Genomic DNA, 17,943 nt, shown 5'->3' on the forward strand with positions numbered 1-17,943 from the left:
GCCCCGCGTCAACCCAACACACATCCCTCAAGATATCGAACAGTTGGCCACCCAAGGCACAAGAGACGAAACCAGTAAGCCAGTTTATGCCATTTAGACTACCTATACTTTTAGGTTGCTTATTTTTATATCATAAAGTTTAGATGCTAACGTTTCTGTTATTTATTAGAACTCAACATCATGGTTAACGAACGTGCGCCCCCAAAGGCGCCTCTACGCGAGACTGCATCCCGCGAGCTCTCTCCTGACGATGATATTACAACCCTTATCACTGGTGCCACCAGCACTCCCACATTCGGTCATCCTACCAAGATGATGTCCTCTCGTAAGCAGAGAGCAGACCCTTTCATACGGCAAAAGACCCGGCCCGAACACCATATCGATAATCGAAGCAGCAACGGTACCAGAATCACAGGCCCTAAAGGCCCTACATACCAGGACCGAAGGGCGCCACCGTTGCCAATGTTTAGCTCAGACGCTCCACCTGCATCATCTCATGCACCCCCCAGGACCTACGGCGAGGAGACCTTTTACACAGACCCTGCCAAGGCAAGCGCCGATTTGAAGGCCCTACTTGAGGGTGGCATGGAAGAGGGCGAAGAGGAAGGCGGACAGCCGGATGGCGAGAAAAAACCAGAAGCAACAAAAGATGCTAAAGATGCTAAAGATGGCACCGTAGATGGCCTCAAGGTCAAGCTGCTGCCTCATCAAGTCGAAGGTGTTGAGTGGATGCGTGGACGAGAACTAGGTCCCGTGAAACGAGGAAGGGTACCCAAGGGAGGTATCCTAGCCGATGATATGGGTCTTGGAAAGACCCTCCAAACAATCTCGCTCATCCTCACCAACCAGAAGCCTGCCAAGAACGCTTCTGGCTGGAAGAAGCACTTTGAAACGATTGAAAAGACAACACTTGTGGTGGCACCTTTAGCTCTGATTCGCCAATGGGAACACGAAATTAACGATAGAGTGGAAAAGAGTCATGGTCTCAAAGTTTGTGTCCATCACGGGCCCAACCGAACCAAAAGATTCAAGGATCTTGCTGCCTACGACGTTGTGATCACAACCTACCAGATTCTGGTCTCGGAGCATGGAAACTCATCTGATGCCGAGAATGGATTGAAGGCAGGCTGTTTCGGCTTGCACTGGTGGCGAGTTGTCCTGGATGAAGCCCACACCGTCAAGAACCGAAACGCAAAAGCCACAAAGGCATGCTACGCCCTAAATTCAGAATATCGATGGTGTTTGTCCGGTACGCCAATGCAAAACAACCTGGATGAGCTTCAATCTCTCATCAAGTTTCTCCGTATTCGACCTTATGATAACCTCAAGGAATGGAAGGAGCATATCGATCTGCCCTTGAAGAACGGCCGAGGTCACATTGCTATTCGAAGACTACACAGCCTTCTCAGATGCTTCATGAAGCGAAGAACCAAAGAAATCCTCAAGGAAGATGGCGCGCTTAACCCTGGTGGTAAGCCTTCTGCCTTGGGTGAAGGCTCCTCGACGGGTTTCAAGGTTACTGAGCGCAAGGTTGTCACTGTAGCGGCTGAGTTATCGCCTGCAGAGCGCAAATTCTACGATAGACTAGCAGCTCGAGCAGACCAAAGTCTTGAGGATCAGATGTTGCAAGGCAAAGTCAATTACGCTAACGCTTTGACTCTGTTGCTCCGACTTCGACAGGCCTGTAACCACCCCAAACTTGTTGAAGGCAAGCTAGAGAAGGACAAGGATGCAATGTCGATAGGATCTACTCAGAAGAACCAGGAGGCAGACATCGATTCTATGGCCGATATGTTCGCTGGCATGGGCATCGTCTCTAAGGATTGCAACATCTGTGGTCGAGGTTTGAGTAGTGAAGACAACAAATCAGGCAAAGACATCTGCTCAGAATGTCACGCTGACCTGGCATATTTTAACGACCATGAACGACCAGAGAAGCCAGCGCGAGGAAATAAGTTGAAGAAAACCAAGTCCAAGGGCAAGAAAGAAAAGAAGAAAGAAGGGGCCAAAAAGAATGTCGATAGAGAGATTATCGATCTCGGTGATGACGAGGACGATGAGCCCCAGAAGACAACCTCGAGGCGATCTCGCAATCGAAACGCTGTTGTCGACAGTGATGATGAGGATACAATGCCGCCACAAAAAAACAATCGAAAGCCTCGAAACCGCAACGCTATCTTGGATAGTGATGAGGAGGAGGAAGCCGAAGGTTCATGGCTCGTTTCAGAAAATGAGCAAGGCTCACTTCATCTCGGAAAGGCTGGCGGCGAAGAAGACGAAAATGCCGAGGGAGGGGGCGATTCTATAGGCCCCGAAGATTCTGAGGACGAGGAGAGTAAGCTCGAAGATAAGAGCAACTTGAGCAGCTTTATTGAGGACGATGAAGCCTCTGACTCTGATGACTCTTTGACATCTCTGACTGATCTTACGAAGCGCATGGCTGCACAGACACTGGACGATAGAAAATCTAACGCTGCAAACACAAAGGCGGCTACAACTGCTGTCTCCGAATCTTCTGACTCGGACTCCAGTTCAGGATCTGAGTCCGATTCTGATTCCGATTCCTCTGGCTTGTCTTCTGACGAAGATGACAGCGTCTTCTATCCTTCGCGCGACCCCAACTCTCCACAAGTCCTTGCTTCCTCGAAAATACGAGAACTCATCAAGATTCTCCAAAATGAAGTCAAGGAACACAAATTCATTGTCTTCTCCCAATTTACCTCTATGCTTAACCTGGTGGAACCCTTCTTCCGTAAGGAGCGGTTCCGCTTTGTGCGGTACGATGGTAGCATGAAGAATGATGAGCGAGAAGAAAGCTTACGAAGTTTGAGGAGCGACCCTGAAACGCGAATTTTGCTGTGCAGTTTGAAGTGCGGTAGTTTAGGACTTAACCTCACAGCGGCGACCAGGGTCGTCATCCTCGAGCCCTTCTGGAACCCGGTATGTTTTTGTTCCCTCTTCCTCCCCTTCTTTTTCCTCCTTACTCCTTACTCCTTACTCCTTTATAAGAGACTTATTAACTGATGTACCTGCCTAGTTTGTGGAAGAACAAGCCATCGACCGTGTCCATCGTCTCACGCAGACTGTCGACGTAATCATCTACAAGCTTACTGTTTCCAACACAGTTGAGGAACGCATTCTCGAACTGCAGGACAAGAAGCGTGAACTGGCCGAGCAGGCTATCGAGGGTGGCATGCGCAAGGAGGCCCTCAAGCTTGGTCTCAACGAGATCATCAATCTTTTCAAGCCAGGATCTTCTGCGGATAACCCTAGTCTGATCACCGACACTGTCGGCGATGAAAGCTTTGATGGTAACGGACGCAGAGCGGTTTCAATGCAGAGGCGACCGGAACGGCCCAAGAAGGAAGAGAGCTCTGTCTACGGCCGAAGATGGTAAAATGTTGATTTTTGACTGATGTTGATGAATAAATGAAGGGAAAAGAAGGGAGGAAGGGCGTTTGAGAGGGCTGCAGGATTTTATGACACGGTTTAATGAACGGTTGGTCTTTTTTTGTCATTATTCGAGCATAAGAGACGAAATAAGCAAGTCAATTTATGCTGTTTAGACTATGTTATTAGGTTGTTTATTTTATGCCCTAAAGCTTTAGCTCGCTAAACAAGGTGCAGGCATTCGCTTTCTATATTGTTTCTTAAAATCGATATGACGAATTGTGCAAGATGGCCGATGGCCTTCGTGTCAGAACTACGAATTGTCGAGGCAAGTCGTATCATTATAAATGCAGGATTGCTGGCATTCTTGCAAACATTCACAGGAGACAGACAGGAGGCAAAAGTGTAGAAGATATATGCTTTCTATTGCAGAATCGTAAAGCTATTCATGCTTACATTACATACAATCTCATGCCATGTAAAAGAAAACCCGTTCAGATATATAAAAAAGAGGGCAGCCGGTTGATGGCCACCATGTAATGACGCCGGACCCAAATGGTAAACAGTTGCTCAAATTCATCACAAAAAAAGATCGCTTTCCCTTTTGTTTTTCCTTCTCATCCTTTTCCTTAGACAACGGGACCGGCCTTGACGACATCCTCAGTGGCCTCGCTCTCGTACTTGGCGAAGTTCTCGCGGAAGAGCTTGCCGAGCTTGACAACCTCAGTGTTGAAGCTGTCCTCGCCAGCGGTCCAGGCCTTGGAGGGGTTGAGAAGTTCTGAAGGAACGTTGGGGCAGGTCTTGGGGACCTGGAGGTTGAAGACACCGTAGTTCTCGTACTCAACGTTGGCGAGGTCACCAGAGTGGATGGCGTCGAGGATGGCACGAGTGTACTTGAGGGGGCATCGCTTGCCGCCCTGGGCGAAACCGGCACCGACCCAACCGGTGTTGAGGAGCCAGGCGTTGGCCTTGTGTGTCTCAATCTTGTCGGCAAGCATCTTGGCGTACTTCATGGGGTGCAGAGCAAGGAAGGGCTGAGCGAAGCAGCTGGAGAAGGTAGCCTGGGGCTCGGTGACGCCGTCCTCAGTACCGGCCATCTTGGAGGTGTAACCAGAGATGAAGTGGAACATGGTCTGGGCGCTGTCAAGCTTGGAGATAGGAGGTAGGACACCGCGGGCGTCGCAAGTGAGGAGGATGATGTTGGAGGGAGAGTTGGGAGAGAGGCAAGGAATCTTGGCGTTAGAGATGTACTCGATGGGGTAGGCGCATCGGGTGTTCTCAGTGAGGGTAGCGTCATCGTAGTCGACCTCACGGGTGAGAGGGTCGAAGACGACGTTCTCAAGGACGGAACCGTATCGGATAGCGCCGTAGATATCGGGCTCCTTCTCAGCGGACAGACCAATGGTCTTGGCGTAGCAACCACCCTCGATGTTGAAAACACCGTTGTCAGACCAGCAGTGCTCATCGTCACCGATGAGGGCTCGGTTGGGATCGGCGGAGAGAGTGGTCTTGCCAGTTCCTGAGAGACCGAAGAAAAGGGTGACATCGCCGTTCTTACCCTCGTTGGCGGAGGAGTGAAGAGTGAGGACGTTGTGCTTGATGGGCATCTCGTAGAAGAGAACAGTGAAGACTCCCTTCTTCATTTCGCCTTTGAGAAGTTAGCATCGTTTTCAATAGATTCGAATTCAGAATTCATCTTACCAGCGTACTCAGTACCGAGGATGACCATCTCCTTCTGCTCGAAGTTGATGGCAACTGATGTACCGGAGGTCATACCCTCGGTGTATCGGTTGGCAGGGAACTTGCCGGCATTGTAGATTGTGTAGTCGGGGTGGAAGTCGTTGAGCTCCTCTCGTGTAGGTCGGATAAGCATGTTTCGCATGAAGAGAGCATGGTAGGCGCGGGCGCAGATAACTCGGACCTTGATGCGGTACTTCTCGTCCCAGCCGGCAAAACCGTCAATGACATAGATGCGGCTTCGGGTGTTGAGGTAGTCGACAGCACGTTCTCGGTTGATCTTCCAGACCTGTATTGATTATTTTGTCAGTCGATGTTTCAATGAGAAAGCTATGATAGATGAGATGATTCGGGGAAAGAGATCCGGCCACCATCCCGTAACAGGTTAAAGGCAGCCGGGTCGGAAGAAATCGTAGACGGGAAGAAAAGAGGGGCGTGGTACGGCCGACAGCATCGGAGGTGGGTACAGACGTCTCGGATTGAGTCCGCAGACAATCGCCAGAGAGGAAAGTGAGCGTGTGAGGACTGAGACTGCGGGGTCAAGATTGCCGACCCCATGACGCGCGCCACCCCGGAACGACCAGGGGAACAGGCCAAGCGAACAGGTACCATGGCGTTGAGCCAATGAACCGCTAGAGAACCACTCGGCCAGGCCTTTACCAACCAGCGACCAGGCAATTGAGTAAGAGAATAAGCACCAGTGGACAGGCCTCAAAGCCATGACGCCCATGCTGCGGGTATCTTCGGGGAAGCCCCAATTGCAATTGATTCTGGTCGCTGGAATGGACAAAGCCGTCGGTCTAGACGTTTTGTTTTTGCCTCGATTCGTTCGTCTCGTTGGCGTCAAGCTAGTGATGCTGGCAATTCTTCTTTTGTGGCCGAGATCGGAAGACAAAAGTCCAAATACCACAACAAGCGAGTCTCAATCGATCATGTGCGCGGGTATGATGTGTAATGTGCTTGGGCAAAGCGTTAAATATTTCTTACCTCAGGAGTCATGGGCTTGTTGACAGGTCCCCACCTATTTATTTTTTGTTAGCTGTCTGATGACCACGACTCATGCGCTCGACAATGGAACTCTATCGCCGGCTTTTTGGGGGTTGACATACCAAATGTTGTCCTTGGAAGAAGCCTCCTCAACGATTCGCTTGTCGAGAGGAGATCGGCCAGTCTTAGCGCCAGAGTAGGCAGTCAGGGCACCGCTGGATGTGATAGCGGTACCAGTCTCGTAGACAAGAGCATCCTCGTAGAGGGCAGCGACTGAAGGGTTGGGGATCTGAGCAATGCCATGTTAGTGACCGCTGCGTTTGAATGGGTTGTATAAGTATTTCTTACAATAGCGACACGATCGTAATCGATGTGAGCCTTGTCGTGAAGCTCCTGTTCCAACTCGGTGTGCTCCTGATGGGGACTGACGCCTGTGTTAATTGACCTGCACAGATATTTGCATATCATGGGAAACATACGTAACACCGGTAGGGTGGAGGGAAGTCTTGTTAACGTTGTTGGGAAGCACTGCGACAAGGTCAGTATTGTTTTTTGGACTTGTGTAATGGTAGGAATTGGGCGTAGTGATTCAATCATGGTAATGGCAGGTTGTGTGAGGGCATCATGACAAGTCGGCCAAGGGGTAAAGACAAGACTCACTCTTGAAAAAATCGGTTCCTGAAGCCTGGATGTTTGAGCCTGGACCTTTGGTGAAAGTTGGATTTGAATAGAGAGAAGAAGTTTTGAAGACGGGGTCATTCATGGCTTTTATAAAAGCTTCACGAGCAGCTTGAGATTTGAGAGTAAACGCCCTGGGGTGGGCTATACAAGGTGTGGCCCTCCGCAAACTGGGCACTTTAGATAGTGCCCGTTTGCCATGGCCAAAACCGAGGATGGAGTAGGATGGGGACGGATAGTGAGCGAAGCTTTGACTGGCAGAGACAAGCGCGTAGTGGATCCGGCGAGGCGTTGCAGGTGACGGGCACGATATTAAGTCGGAAGAGATTCCTTGGTACCAGGACAAGGTCAAGGTGACGGTGACGGGACGGGAAAGGTCATGATGAGGATGGTACAAATGTACCCGACTCAGCCTGGGAGCCAGCTTTAGGATGGGTTATTGCGGGACGGAAGGGGGTCACAAAACGTAACCCAAACCCCCGGTCCACGTCCGTCCAGACTCTTCACAAGAATGAGGGGAGAAAGCGTCAGAGTTTTGGCGGGGAGAATGGACTAAACTAAGCCCAGGCCAGGAAGATGCCGGAAGACGTCGGTTCTTGGTTCAGGGAATTGTAAACAAGCAAGATGAATGGGTGGGCGAACGAATGGATGGATCCTGAGACTGTTTTTTCGCTATGGATAATGCCGAATCGATGGGTACAGGAACGCCTTCACTTGACGGTAAAAAAGAATACTGAACGGCACTGTATGTAGAAGACGGTAGGTATGTAGGTACGTGGACTCTCTTCACCTCTCGCTACTGGTGTTGTTGCGGGTGGAAGCAAAGCAGATGATAGTCAGGTTGTTTGTTTGTATGTAGTAGCAGCTTGCTGTGTTGACAATGATGACAGTACTTGTCTATTTCTCTTCTGATATTCTTATATACGAGCCTGCAACATTCAGGCAATTCATTGAAACGCCGCATATTGCCGTGCTGAAGATCCTGTAAGTATCTACCTCTTTTCTTATTAAATCCAATAATAATATTATTATTGCAATTTCTTGTCTCTGATTTCTAGATCACAAAACCACCATCATCTTGGAATCGTGCAATTCAATCACGAACAAATGTGTCGTCATAATCGTCGGTCCAGGACCCCAATCTAAAACATAACAGTGATTCAATACCCGCGATCTTCCGTAAAAAGAGACTTGGCTGCATATCAATTACATACTGAATACTTCCTAGAACCCATTTCTGCATGGGTAAATTGTCATGCATAAGATTCCTATGGTAAATTTTAATTGGGATGAAAACTCTTCCTGCGATTCGTTGCTGTACTGACGTGAATTCTCTTATTGAATACGGGAAGCATATCCGTACCATGTTCATTATCCACCATAATCGGATCGCCTACCGTTTATTACGGTGTCGTGCTGCGCCGACTTACAGGGCCTGGCAGGGGCCGAGTCCCCGGTTTCTCCTCATATTTGATTACCATCGGGGCAGTACGGGGTATAACAAGAGCTACTGCTAGAACAGTCAAGCCTGTACGGACATTGAATTCCTTAGAGTTTGGAGATTCTGTATGGGTGTAGTCCTGCAACCCTCTTTGGATTTTGTCGCAAGGTTGTTTGACTCGATCCTGATACGGGTAATGATATTTCCTCTCTCGTTGGGTTGCCTGCTTTTGTTACAGTGGCTACTGGCTTGAGAAGCAGCATGATAGTACACGGTTGTGGGGATGCATTGGATGTAAAGATTTCAACCCATTGGCTACATCGTTAAAAATGACGACGGGGCCTACCCGACAGCCAGAAGATGGGTGGCCATCGTGAAGTACTTCGTCTTGGACGACGAGAGCCAAGACGGTGGAGGCGGGAAAGCCTGACTACAGCCAAACCAATACTTTTTACGTACTGCAATACACATGCTAGTCAATGTCTTTTGAGTAACAGGTCAGCCGACCACAACGAATTAGACATACAGCCAGAGCTTCTCTCCATAACCTACAGTCTAGACAATGTACAAAGGCACAACAGGCATGTCAAGATCATGGGGAAACAAGCTTGCCAAGGGCCGCGTACTGAACATGAGGGCGGTCAGGACTGAAAAGGGAATAACCTTGGGTCGAAGAAGCTAGGGCTGAATTTGAAATTGTGGAGAGAAAAGGGAGATGAACAGGAGAAGAAGAAAAAGCAAAAGAAAAAACCAACACCGAGCCTCACCCCAGCCCCAGCTCGGTATACGATGCATTCTTTGTCTGTGCTGCCAAAACTCACCGGTCACCAGACAGCGACAACAGGGAGACAGTGGATACGATACGGAGAGAAGAGGCTTTGCTATTGACGCTAGATCCGTTAACGAAAACTTCAAAGCAACGCAAACGTTGACCTGGTCTAGTGCTGTATGTACATACAGAGCAGCTCCCAAATTATTAGGTAGCATGGCTATTCCCGGCTGTTGATGGTGTATGTAGGCTAGCACCCATCTATGCCGTTCACATGCTTAAGCCAAGTAAAGACGAATAACAGAGACAAATGCTGCATACCGTATATTTTCAAGCCATCAATATAAGCCAGTACACATACAGTGTAGGAAGCTTCTTCATAACTGACATACTTGCTAAGATGCAGTTATAGCATTGTTCTCTCATGCCTGCCTCATCTCTTACCATGAGGTCGTCGTTCTTGCCCCACGATCTACTAGCTCCAAGTACCGTTTTTAGCATCAAAGTCTTATCACATATAAATAACATGCAAATCTACATGCTCTTCATAGTGACGACTTTGGGCATTGACTTCTGTAAGTGCCAATGGGTAAGAAGGTACTGCCTACCTCTGGAAGCCTACGATTTCCTTCTTAAAACCCAAAGATTCGCAACTGGAAAGTCCTTGTGTAAAGGAATGCCTATCTCTGTATGGACCCCATCTGTAGAAATTCACCAATGATTTCCAAGTCACGATCTGCAATTGAATCTATTTCTAGGTTAGTTAGTACCTATGGTAGTGCTTATAATAAGCGTTGTGTACTGAGCACAGCATACAGCCAGAGTATGAGGACAAAACTTCTGAGACTCTACCTATTTCCGTCACCACATGGCGTCCAGGTAGTGCTCAGCTTTGGGTAATGTGGAGGCTTCTAGACTGCGTTCTTACATTCGCTTGAGTTTTTGACCATGAACCTGGGGACCTACTTTTGGAACAGACAGTCCACATGACTCTCGCTACCGAGTCAAAACAAGTCACGATTTGGAGAAGAAAATTTCAACTCCTTGCTACGTACCTGGTTCATTGAACAAGATACTTGTACCTACCTACCTACTAATCTTCGTGATTTGGATAAAATTGGTCTGACTGATGTGATACCCTGAACAAGGATTTGCTCGCCCCGCAACTCGGACTTGACAGTGCCGGTCGTCACGCAAAATAAAAGACCAAAAACAAAAGTCACGATAACAATGCGAATACATTACCGTCAGTAGCCTCTTTCTTGGGGTTTGGGTGACGTACAGACCTTGAACTTGCGTTCCCCTGTTGCACTTTTCAAGCTCTGCATCTCTCCACACGACTCCGTATTTCGACAAAGCTAACAGGTTAGCAAGTCTGATTGGCTACACTCTCACCTTGGAAACAGACACACCCCAGACACCCCTCTCCAAATGCTCACCTTGTCAGGAACCGTGCTCTGAGTGTTCCGACATCATCCGAGCCTCCGTTTCTGACCGTTTTCCTGCCCAGAGCCTCCATCATGAATTATGTACGTTCCCGCGGCTGGGGCTCAAGAACCGTGTGGGGAACCGGGGTTGACCTGCGGGGATAGACTGACTGACTGCTGGCTGGAAGCGGCCCAGCGGATCGGGAGTTGGGGGTGTGTTAGATGAGACGGGCTGCTGCTACTTCTCGGTGAGTGAAAGCTTGCGACAGAACAACCTCGTTATGGAAATCTCTTCGGAAGGTTGCCGAGAGGCCGGAGGTGCACGGAACGCTGTTGATACTGTTAGGTTCAGAGCGGGCCAGTTTTGCATGCTGATGAATTGAGGCTGGTCAGGTACTGATTTGACATTACTGTATCATCATGATTGCGCTTGAACGGGATACACTAGCCAGCATCAAAGGTGTTAGTGAGACGTGTTATGTGATCCATGGGAATTTGACGCCAGGCGGGAAAGGATGCCAGCACGTCTACACAGTACGGCGACAAGCGAAACGGGAGTAATCGTCATGGAAGCCCATCTGTTATCATCAACCTGTTATTTGATCAGAGATAATGAGGACTGTAGGTGAGACCAAACAAGGGGCATGCAGCCCAGGCATGGGCAAGGTGAGCGGGCGAGTGGTTGACATCGCGTACCGGAGGCATACGGAGGAAACGGAGTCGACTGACGGGGCACAGTTGTCAGGAAGTTAACCGAAACATGGACAACGGTAGTCGGGTGTGACATTACAAAATCTCCATTCTCATGCCCATGCCCATACACATGGCACCGTATGGGGATCCGCAACCGCAACCGCAACCGCGCCCGCAATCTGCTTCCCTTCCCCATGTTCATCATCCCGGATCTTCATTTGAGATCTCGACGATAACTGTCTGTCTCAATACGCTGTTCTGAACCGTTCCGGCTTTTTCTCGTACTCATATATCCCACTGATACTCTTTCTGATCCTGGTCATGATAAACCGTCAAACCTGTAAAAGGCCTCCATTTGGGTCTCCGTCCCGTCCCAGTTACCTAACTGACTTCGGAGACCGTCCATCAAGGCAAATATTCCTGTTTTCTATCTGACACACTGAGACTGGGGTCACGCAAACGCGGATCAAGGTCTAGAATATGCATTATCGTGACTTTATGCGCATCTCGGTGGGGTGTAAGTTCACCGGCTTTGTTGTTCCTTTGCATACATGGGTTGCCTCCCGACTCTACTTGCAAAACTCACGATAACAACTCGGACTGCCATTTTTGTTCACTCTGCCCTTTTCTCTTCACTGTCATGGTCTAACTTGGATCCCTATCTCACTACCATATCAGTTTCCTCCGGCCAAGTCTCTCATACACGCTTACTGCTGTGCAGATTCGTCTTTCTTACATTGTGTCATTCATCAACTGTCTGTGCCAGTCCCTAGACTCTTTTCTGCACCTGTTTGATATACCATGAAAGAACCGAGATGATGCCAAGTGCTTGTGTTTTCTTTACTGTGCTCAACCCTACAGGCGTCTTATTTGCATCTGTTTAGCACAAAGGGACGAGTGACACAGTAATTCACTATCAAACTCCTTTTTTGTTTTCTCCTTGGCTCTCTATATATACCTGAAGTTCAGGAAATGTACGACGCCATCAAACTGCCCACTATCCCTCCTTTTTGTGGCGTTATTTTCAACGTCCTTCTGGTAAGTAACAAGAGCGGCCTTTCTCATCATCATCATATAAATACCGGTCTCACATTCCTGGGAAATGCCTCCTCTCTTGGCGCAAAAATCGAGGTGACTCGTGAAGATGACTGCGGTGAATGCCCGTTACATTTCTTTTGTCTTTTAGTCAATCGTCACTGTCCTTTTTGGTGTCACATAAACGCGTCCTAGCGTGAATCAAGAACATTCATAATTCATTTAAGCTTCGTCAGAGATGAGCTTCGTGATCTTGCCAATGGCGATGGTTTGTCCCTGTGTACATGTCAAGTTAGCCGCCTGGTTTCTTATGTGGGTTTCTTGGATGATGAAAACACTCCCCAAGTCTCTCCCCACCACACCAAGCTCGGTAGTGGTTCTCTTTGCCCCTGGTTATCTGGGGACAAAGCGGGCGAGAGTATGGGGTTAGTAGAATGGGGAAATGTATGTATGGAGGTTGCCACAGAAGCTGGGGGTGAGTAAAACCTACCTGGTCTCTTAGGGTGAAGCGACCCATCTGGGGGTAGTCCTCGAACTTCTCCACGCACACAGCGCCTGCTCCGCCAATCACCTGCATGCGGGCGATAATACTGTCGCCCTTCTTGCAGTGTGTAGGTGGGTTCTTGCTCTTGCGGTTGGTTCCCTTTTGAAGCTTGTGTAGAAGGCTGGCGAACGTCACTTCCTCAATGGCGGAGTGGACGTGTAGAACACAGTTGAAGCCAGCAGTCAGGATACTCTTGAGCTCCAAAATGCGGATTTGCGCCTCGAACTCGGTGACAGTGTGAACAAGTCGCTTTGGCGAGCACAGCACGAATCCGGGCAAGATGTCGTCCTCCTCGATACCCTTGAGCCTAATTCGCACTTGATCACCACACTGAGCCAGGTTAACTTCATCTTCCTGCTCGCCGTAGACAGCGGCAGCCTCAACGCTTTGCTTGTTGGGCATCATGATCATGTTCATGCCCTTCTTGACAACACCAGCCTCAATCTTTCCCTCAACCATTGTACCGAGATCACGGTACTTTCCATTGACGGGTAACATGAAAGGGGCATTGACCTTACGCTCAAGCGCCTTCATGCTGTCGAGGTACTCGAGCAGCGAAGGACCCTCCCACCAGGGAGCGTCCTCCTTGGGAATACGGGTCTTGATGCCCTTCATCTGCTGAGCAGCAATGGGCAAGAAGTAGACATCGTTCTTGAGGTTATAACCGGTACCCTTGAGGAACTGAGCGAGTTTAGATGTGCACTCCGTGTATCGCTCCTGGGACCACTCAACAGTGGGGTCGTCCATCTTGTTAACGGCAACAATGAGCTTGTTGACACCCTGGGTCTTTGCAAGCATAGCATGCTCACGGGTCTGTCCACCACGCTCGAAACCAGTCTCGTACTCACCCTTTCGGGCGGAAATGACCAGAATACCAACATCGGCTTGCGAGGCACCTCCAATCATGTTTGGAACGTACATCTTGTGGCCAGGGGCATCAAGGATACTGTAACGACGCTTCTCGGTTTCGAAGAATCCACGTCCAACCTCGATAGTCTTTCCTTGTGTTCGCTCCTCCTTATTCAAATCCATGACCCATGACAGGTACCAAGACTCGCGACCCAAGTCCTTAGCCTCTCTCTTGTACTTATCCATGGTTCGCTCATCGACCATGCCGGTGGCATACAGAATCGAACCACCCAGAGTTGACTTTCCGGCATCAACGTGTCCCATGAAGATGATGTTGACGTGCTCCTTGCCGTAAATTTCCTTGAGTGTTTCCTGGTCGACATCGGCAGCCTGCTCCTTTTCGACAGCATCGATCTCTCGGGCAGCTGCCTTCTTCTCGCCGGCAGTAGGACTGTTGCGTCCAGAGGCGGGGCTTGGCGAAGTCTTACCAGAAGTCTTAGTGCTGGCAGCCTTGCCGGTCTTCTCGCCTGTCTTTTCGATGGCCTTGGCGGCTGTGGCCTTTTGACCAGCCTCGGGCTTGTCGGTGGGCTCAGCCTTGGGGGTTTCCTCCTGCTTGACGGGGGTAGCGGTGCCTGATCCAGAGATGGAAAGGACCTTAGCCTTGGGCTTAGGAGCGGAAGTGTCGCCACTAATGCTGATCACCTTGGGCTTAGGGGCAGCGGCGGCGGGTTGGCTAGGAGCAGCGGCGGCATCGGCGGCAGGTCGCTGGGCAATCGTGGGGGCGGCGGGTTGCTGAGATTGTTGCTGTTGTTGCTGGCCATATTGAGGGTAGCCACCACCACCTATACAACATGTTAGTAAGTCGTCTATTAAACCCTGGTGTCGGGCAAATTTTTCGGCGCAAGCATCATACCATAGCCTTGGCCTTGGGCTTGGTTGTAACCACCATAGCCCTGGTTGTACTGGCCGTAGCCCTGCTGCTGCTGAGCACCGCCGTATTGAGGGTAGTAGCCTTGCTGGTAGTATTGTTGCTGCTGGTATTGAGGTGCGTATCCTCCATATGCTTGCTGACCGGGCTGGAAAGTAGCGGCGCCTGGTGTAAAAGCGGCAGCACCAGGTTGGAAAGAGTTGATGCTTGGTTGGAAGCCGCCTTGCGCGGGGGCGGGGTTCATATTAAGTTGCTGTTGAGCCTGCTGAGCAAGGTTCTCATCCTGAGCAGAGGGATCATCCTCCCAAGAGTTAGGGGTCGCCATTGTGATGTGTTTAACGGCAGTAGAGTGGGATATGTCGTGTTGTAGAGGTGAGTGAAGGAGAAGAGAGGGTTTTGCGATGGATCGGTCGTTGCGGTCTAATGGGGGTTGCGGATTTAAAAGGCCCTAGATATGCGGCCTGTTTTGTGGAAAATGGGGCTCGTTTCGATCACTCCAATGTTAAAACAATGCCAAAGTCTTCGAAAGGCTGGATTGGATGCAAGATTGGATGCAAGGCACAAATAAGGGGATGGATCGCTATCTAGAATTCGCCCGAAAGCTGGCGTAATACGATGCAGATGTCGTCTTTAGGCAGCGAATAAGCCCAATGATGGTATTCTGTGAATACTTTCCTTGTGCTCTGGTGGGGAGAGGCAAGGTTCAGGTTGTAAAAATTCCTGCCCCACATCAATCATGACGCTGCATTACCTGGAAGAAAAAAGTGTCAGAAGGGTAGAGGGGCAATTTAGTGGACGTCTACTGTGTGTAGAGTCTGGTTCGCACATACCAATATATCGACTTGGGTGAGACGGAACAGGCAGAATCCTGTCTTGGAATGACTGTCGGCTCTGCCATTGAATTTTATGGCCAATCACTCGGACCCTCGGCCTTGTAAATTTTACCTTTGACTCGTCTTGACTCATTCTGTGCCTGAAAACAAGCTCATGACGAACTGGGTAGCAACACCAGCCACCGTAAGTCTCAGCACGTGCCATATAAAACGAGGGGCATCCTGGTTTTCTAGCACTGTACACGTTGCCCCTCCATCGTCGCTATAAGTGCAAAAAGTCAAAGCTCCAATGCGTTGGCGTGGTCAATTGCGTGCAGTAAATCAATCAACGCAATACAACCGTTTCCCAAAAAAAACTTCCTATGAGGGACGTGCTATCTTGGTTCGCTTCATCTTTTTAATCTTATTTGACTTGCATTTGTTTCCCTTTCTGGAAACACTTTTACTAAAAGTGCTTTCCCAGCATGATCAGACATTCAACAACTGTGAACCTAGATTGTCCTGGCCATGGATGAGTTCCTCGCAACAGTTGGTGTCCAGGCCATGAGATATGCCATTCGCTCTGGCATCGCCTTAACGTCATCCTACGCCATCGGTCAATGTTCGCGACTGCTAAAGTCGGTCGAAGACAAAGCAGTTCATGCCGAGCTCAAATCCTTGCAAAATCAGCTCGACAACAAGATAAAGGTGCGTCACATCGTGAAGCCCAGCCGCCAGTCAAGAGAGCAGCTTGACTATAATTTGAGGCCCAATTGAAGTTAACCAGCCTATTGCGTCACAGATCATCTCTCCCGCCATCGACTTGATCGAGTTCAAGTAAGAACCCCATTCGCTCACCAACTAGAATGGCTAATTCGAGCTACTTGTCCTAGCCTGTTTCTGACATTCTCACTTATTCTAGGTCTGGACGAGGAAACGTGTTTCTCGAATCAGCTGCTCCCCTTGCGAAGTCGCTTCATAAGGACATCGTCTCGCTTGGGCGGCGCATAGAGGCAGTCACTACTGTAAATTCGAGCAGTAATCGTGTCCAAACGAAGCCATTGCGAGTCAGTCGTGATGACCTGCTGGCCATCGCTTCCGGGATAAAGGCATTGCTAAAGCGGATAGACCGCGAGATCCCACTTATGCAGTTGGCTATCAGTGCATCTGGAGAGAGCCTTTCGACATCATTACCTGCCAACATATCACCATCGAGATTACTGCAGGCCAGCACTCTACTTACTGTCGGCGATACCCAGTTTGCACAAGATCCAACAAGGCCTGTCCAAATTGGTCCAGCGTTTACCCTTTCTTTATACATGCTATTCATTGGGCATGCATCCACACTGATGCCACACACTTCATCAGGAGTTACAGACACCACAGTCTCTACTAACAACCACTCCTCGGGTTCGTCAAGCATAGGTACAAGCTACGGCTTGGGAGAAGGGGAGCGAAAGCCGTTATGGCAAGAGGTCCTGCACAAGGCACGTGTACGCATCTGCAGGACTCGAAGAGATACCTACTTCGACAGCCAGCGAGGTTATTGCACTGTATCACTAGAAGATTACGCACTTCCTCTTCCCGAAGCGACTGGTGGCGGTGAATACGCTTATCATCTCGAGATAATCGAAGATCTGGACGATGGCCGCGTGCATGGCGACGAGCATAATAGTCAGTCATATGGTGACATCCCACATGCAGGAATTCGCGAATCTATACCGGTACATCAGTTGTCGAAAATATTCTACACAGATACAGGAAGGATTTTGAACATAGGGTCAGCTACAGACAGCGAGCAAAGACCGGTTTTGCTCCTAAAACGGGATGTTCAAGTTGGACCATCTAGGCCAGAGCATGATGATATCAACGGGTTCATCGAGGAACTCGACAGGGAGAGTAACGATACGGCATTGGATTTAACCAGCAAGAATGGTGACCAGGCAGACATCGACAAACAGCTGCTGGGAGAGTTCGTCCGTCCTGCAGCCGAGGACCCAAATATCGCTATTCCTCCTTCGAAGGACTATTTCGAGTGGAAATTTCCTGCACATCTTGATCCCGAGTGGATGGCTCTCGAGGTGTATGAGGAACAAGACGACGACGAAGACCCCGACGAAGATGATGACGATGACTCTTTAGATTCGGCGAGGTTAGATCACCCAAGAGTGATATCAAAGTCCAGTACTCCTCATCGTGGCAGAAGATCTCTGGATTCAAAGGTGGTTGATCAGATCAAGAGACTGTCGCTGAGTAGCCCTGAGAAGATGAGCTCTTTGCAAGCAGCCATGTCATCACCAACCGAAACAGAGGACTTCGTCGCCCGGTCACCGTTCGGAGCTATCACAACATCATTATCATTGATGGAGATGCTGATACGACTGGCTAGTCTCCAGGAGTTTCAGCAAACGTCTCATCTGTCTATCCCTGATCACATCCTGACATTCTTCTTGGAAGAGACGTCGACTACGGGCTTGGTTGGTGAGATACAATGGAGAGCCCGGAGCGAGGCAAAGCGTCGCATGGGATTTGACCCTTATACTGACGCCCCGACAAGATAGTTGGTGAGCTCTTTCAAGAACTCAAACTCGATTACAGAGTAAGACATCGGTTGAAACACATTACGGATGCAATACCGCCTTGCAGGGTTACA

At 49.5% G+C, this 17,943-nt stretch overlaps 5 protein-coding genes across 5 annotated transcripts, besides 1 other annotated feature; 2 read left to right on the plus strand and 3 right to left on the minus strand.

Moving 5' to 3' along the window:
• Positions 1–180: 180 nt before the first annotated feature.
• On the plus strand, positions 181–3,397 carry FPSE_07882 (uncharacterized protein; the record flags this gene model as incomplete). The annotated part of the gene is made up of 2 exons (XM_009261000.1): positions 181–2,940; positions 3,038–3,397. 2 exons carry the CDS (start codon positions 181–183, stop codon positions 3,395–3,397), a joined length of 3,120 nt encoding a protein of 1,039 aa, XP_009259275.1.
• Positions 3,398–4,019: 622 nt separating this feature from the next.
• FPSE_07883 (uncharacterized protein) lies at positions 4,020–6,877 on the minus strand (the record flags this gene model as incomplete). Its single annotated transcript, XM_009261001.1, has 7 exons — positions 4,020–5,038; positions 5,092–5,416; positions 6,115–6,148; positions 6,237–6,403; positions 6,463–6,538; positions 6,594–6,642; positions 6,775–6,877. The coding sequence occupies 7 exons, from the start codon at positions 6,875–6,877 to the stop codon at positions 4,020–4,022; spliced, it is 1,773 nt and encodes a 590-aa protein (XP_009259276.1).
• Positions 6,878–7,885: 1,008 nt separating this feature from the next.
• Positions 7,886–10,521, minus strand: FPSE_07884 (uncharacterized protein; the record flags this gene model as incomplete). Its single annotated transcript, XM_009261002.1, has 12 exons — positions 7,886–7,934; positions 8,007–8,029; positions 8,223–8,456; positions 8,580–8,663; positions 8,693–8,716; positions 8,760–8,781; positions 9,055–9,177; positions 9,364–9,474; positions 9,611–9,750; positions 9,931–9,964; positions 10,285–10,305; positions 10,442–10,521. 12 exons carry the CDS (start codon positions 10,519–10,521, stop codon positions 7,886–7,888), a joined length of 945 nt encoding a protein of 314 aa, XP_009259277.1.
• Positions 10,522–12,379: 1,858 nt separating this feature from the next.
• FPSE_07885 (uncharacterized protein) lies at positions 12,380–14,803 on the minus strand (the record flags this gene model as incomplete). The annotated part of the gene is made up of 3 exons (XM_009261003.1): positions 12,380–12,433; positions 12,648–14,392; positions 14,464–14,803. The coding sequence occupies 3 exons, from the start codon at positions 14,801–14,803 to the stop codon at positions 12,380–12,382; spliced, it is 2,139 nt and encodes a 712-aa protein (XP_009259278.1).
• Positions 14,804–15,818: 1,015 nt separating this feature from the next.
• FPSE_07886 (uncharacterized protein) lies at positions 15,819–17,851 on the plus strand (the record flags this gene model as incomplete). The annotated part of the gene is made up of 3 exons (XM_009261004.1): positions 15,819–15,998; positions 16,078–16,127; positions 16,213–17,851. The coding sequence occupies 3 exons, from the start codon at positions 15,819–15,821 to the stop codon at positions 17,849–17,851; spliced, it is 1,869 nt and encodes a 622-aa protein (XP_009259279.1).
• Positions 17,387–17,425: a microsatellite.
• Positions 17,852–17,943: the final 92 nt, after the last annotated feature.

Source organism: Fusarium pseudograminearum, chromosome 2 (assembly GCF_000303195.2).
Source record: "Fusarium pseudograminearum CS3096 chromosome 2, whole genome shotgun sequence".
NCBI lineage: Eukaryota > Fungi > Ascomycota > Sordariomycetes > Hypocreales > Nectriaceae > Fusarium > Fusarium pseudograminearum.